The following is a 4,188-nucleotide window of genomic DNA, read 5'->3' as shown; positions in this document are numbered from 1 at the left end:
TATATATATATACGCACGCTCACTCCAACGCGCGCACGCACGCACACACGCACACACGCACGCTGGCAAGCATGCACTTACAAAAATATACAGAGGTCTTTATAAACTTATTGGAAATTCCCAGAATTTTTGAAAAATTAAATTAATATTTTCTCTTTTCTCTCATTAACAGATGTGAGCACCCAGGAGGAACCATTATGTGCAACAGAGTGGTATTCGTACTGAAAGGAATCTTGTAGAGCTTGAAAAGTCTCCAGAGTAATGAGATCGACTCTTTACATAATTATTTTCCGGCGCCAAGTTGGATTACCTTAAAGCGCAATTTGGTGAGAGGAATGTGATTTTCTTTTGACTGTTTTTCATTTTTTGAAAACCCAAACTTAAACCGTAAATTTTATTATATCAACCAGAACTCGGCGAGAGGATGTTAGAGCTATATTTCTCCCTCATATTTAATTGGAAATAATCTAATATTTGGTAAATGAGAAAATAATTGCTGCCAAAGCTATTTTGATCTAGGCCTACACAGGTTGTTAAGGTAGGGAACTTTTGAGAATGATATATTCATCACAGCAATGGGTTTTATATGTAGTTGTAGATGTTAAACAAATCTTGTGCGGGACGATGTTATAGAATAAATAAATAAATAAATATATAGAAAATAGATAAATAAATAGGAATAAATAAATAAATAGATAAATAAATAAATAAATAAATAAATAAATAAATAAATAAATAAATAAATAAATAAATAAATAAATAAATAAACATTTTTGTAGGCGATTAAATCTATCGGAGTCAGCAAATGTCTGTTAACACGAAGAAGCCAGGAAAAATAATTTTTTATCTATGATTTCTCCCCATGGAATACCTATGTGTGTTGTAAAGGGCTGGCTGATTTCGTTTCTGAACACCAATGACGTGTTCCAAACCAGTTCTGGAGATAAATGTGCTTTGGACTTGTGTTTCCAACTGTGTATGAGTGTGTGATGAAAAGAAGTCCGGAAACTCAGTCTGTGTTGGATTAACGCGGTGGGAGGCGTGCCCTGGAAGCTCACAGAGTCGGAGGATTCTTCTCGCCATGAGTAACCCCGGCTCGCCCTCTGACGGCCAGAGCACAGGAAGTGGCTCCACGCTCAAGCCTTACCTACGCCGGAAGAAGTCTTCTTTAGGGGAAACCAAGATTGCCGTCCTGGGAATGTCTGGAGTAGGCAAAAGTGGTGAGTCTAGGTTTGAAGGGTAGTTTGGACGTGTTTTTGCCCTTTGGCTGTTTTTAAAAAATGTTTGCTTGTTGTTAGCTTTTTGTTTTTGTTTGTTTAGGTTATTGGTTAGGGTACTGTTGTGTTTTGATGTTTGTTTGGAAGTTTGGGTGCATTGTTTTGTTTTGTTGTTTTTCTTAAATTTTTAGAAAAGGGAGAGGGGGGAGGTTTACGTTCTGTTATTCTGTTCCCTTTCCCTTAAGCATTATGATATTCTGGCTTCGGTTATGCCCCTCAACAAAAACTGATTATCTAAGAAACTGTACCATGGTCGTATGTTTGATCTTTGCCTAAAATCATGAGACTGGAAAGGTACGTAACAAGTAGGGGGCGTCGGTGGCCTAGTGGTTAGGCTCTCGGACTCGCAACCGTAAGGTCGAGGGTTCGAATCCCGTTAGGGACCCGACGTTGTGTCCTTGGGAAAGGCACTTTACTACACGAATTTTCCTCACTTCACCCAGGTGGGAATGAGTACCCGGCTATAGACAGAGAAAGCTCTTGTCAGTTTGTTAGTGTTTGAGCGCTTAATCAGCTGCTGGCACAGTATGCTTCCCGGAAGCTGAGAATGTTTTGGAGTGTCCCATGGTCTGCTGGGTAAAGCGCATAGAGCCTGCTGTTGAGCGGGGATATGCGCTATACAAATGCTATTTATTATTATTAAAAGAAAGTACTGAAACGTTTTCTACACGTCAAACATTTTAATGAGCTTAAAGGTCATTTCGAAAAATGTATTTATTGTTCAAATTGGATTCTTCTGCCTTAACAATCTTTCTCTGTTCATTTGTTGTTATATCGTTGAGAACGTTGCTGTTGCTGCTACTGTGCAGATGGAATAATTGCTAGTTTTGGAAAGTTCTTTTTTTTTAGGTAAGGTGGAGAAGCTGGTAGTTTGCACTGTTTTCTTGAATATTTGCTTAGAGGAAAAGTACAGGGCGGGATAGTGGGGCAGAGGGATGGAGGGAGATAGAGCGAGAGCGAGCGAGCGAGAGAGAGAGAGAGAGAGAGAGAGAGAGAGAGAGAGAGAGAGAGAGAGAGAGAGAGAGAGAGAGAGAGAGAGAGAGAGAGAGAGAGAGAGAAAGGGGGGGGGGGATATTGCTTCAATTTTTTCTTCTCCTTTGTTTATTTTTTACCCTTAGTCCTCCAGAATTAACAACAACAATCCAAAAAGGTAATTAACTTCCGGAAGCAAGTCTTTGAAATATGCCTGTCAATTTCTCAAGTTCTGACATCAAGCATTCCCCCAAGAATAGATCTAACAACCGACCCCTTTCACATAAACGCAACTATGAATTACGTTAACTCGGCAGCTAGACTCTGAAATACTCACAGGCTCGACGTGTGTCTAAGTGGTCTACCTCAATAAACGAGCTGGGAATAATCAAGCAAGAGGTTTCTCCGTGTTCAGGTTAACTTATTGAGACGCGGAGTCTGGTCATTCTCCTAGTCTAGATAGGTCACTGTGTTCGCCTCTCATTCAATAGGTCCCGGGTTCGAAACTTGACCGCGGCGGAAATTTTTCTTCTCTGAAATGTTCTCTTTTCACTTCCTTTCCTGCTCTCTAACCATATTCTATGGTCTGCTTTCGTCTGCACTTTCTGCTCCCCCCCCTCAGCCACCACAGCCTCCTCGTCTGGGTTCCTGATCAGTTCTGCAGCCTTTTTGCTGCTACTCCTTGGCTCCTTTTTATCGCTGTCTGTCAGCCACACCCTTGATCTTAATCAAGGTTGGTATGATCCAACACCCAGCCTGCTTGGATAAATTGTGCAAGTTAAAGATTCCTTGGTTGAACTAAAATAATAAGAGTAGGCGTCGGACACTACCAGGGCAAGATTAAAAAATTAATCCCTACCCAACTAAAATTAATGCTTAATCTGTCCGCGGGTTCATAAATGACTTTATGTAGTTGCAAGCACCATAAAGCTTTAAAACCAAAAAAAAGTTTACATAACCAGGCAACTCGATTCTGAACCACTTACAGGCTCGACATGTCTAAGTGGTCTACTTCAATGGAAATAATCAATCAGGAGGTTCCACCATGCTCAGTTTAATCCATTGAGGATGCGGGTTCTGGTCATTCGATAAAGCTTCAGGAAGCGCTGTATTGGGGTATTTAGAAACAGCGTAACAATAATTATCTTTATCATTCTAACATATTTTTAGTTCTTTTTTTTCTCCTTTTTCTTTATCTAAAATTTTAGAAAGACAGGGACCAACATGCATATTTGTTTATGGTGCAGTATGAGATTATGTGCCTCTCCTATTGGAAGTACAAAGTTCTATCTGACATTTTTGGCCATTTCAAGTCATAAGGCATGAGGTCAGAAACCAGATTTTCTATCTGCTCTATCAAAAGCATAAGATTATTCATAGTCGTAATCAAGATATTCAAAGAATTACAGTCGAAAAAGCTTAACATGTCGTGAAACTCAAATTTGTAATCGTCAAATTTCTCAAAATTATGTACTGAGCAGAAAGAACTTTGTAATTCTGGGGTAGCGATCTGTCTATGGTGGTTCGGAATGTGCCACAATATCGCCATTGGTCTGTTGCTGATCAGGCATGATTATGTGTCCACCATGCTCTTTAAAATGGCGTAACCACATTGTTGATTAGTCGGGTTGGTACATACAATGAAGCAAAACTTAAGATTCTACGATCACTGTACACTTAACATATCGGACAGAACAGTTCAAGAACAAGCTTACTAACTACCCTGATCAGTTTCACCCTATTGTTATTGTCATTTATCAAATTGAAGAGATCAAAGGCAATTATTGTTTGTCTTACTCACTTTTAGAGGGACAAATTTTAATATTCAAGTACTAAGAGTTTCATTGGTATTATCATTGTTGTTGTTGTTGTTGATGTTGTTGTTATTGTTGTTGTTGTTGTTGTTGTTGTTGTTGTTGTTGTTGTTGTTGTTGTTGTT

At 39.3% G+C, this 4,188-nt stretch overlaps 1 protein-coding gene across 1 annotated transcript in view; it reads left to right on the top strand.

Moving 5' to 3' along the window:
• LOC101855853 (ras-related and estrogen-regulated growth inhibitor) overlaps window positions 1-4,188 on the top strand; it is a gene marked incomplete at its 5' end in the record, with an annotated part of 43,205 nt that overhangs the window by 12,923 nt on the left and 26,094 nt on the right. Inside the window, 2 exon segments of the mRNA XM_013079238.2 lie at window positions 173-326; window positions 889-1,220. Of these exon segments, the coding sequence (XP_012934692.1) occupies window positions 1,082-1,220 (139 nt within the window).

The sequence above is a fragment of the Aplysia californica genome, unplaced genomic scaffold, assembly GCF_000002075.1.
Source record: "Aplysia californica isolate F4 #8 unplaced genomic scaffold, AplCal3.0 scaffold00045, whole genome shotgun sequence".
NCBI classification, from domain to species: domain Eukaryota; kingdom Metazoa; phylum Mollusca; class Gastropoda; order Aplysiida; family Aplysiidae; genus Aplysia; species Aplysia californica.
This window is presented reverse-complemented; position numbering and strand designations above follow the sequence as displayed.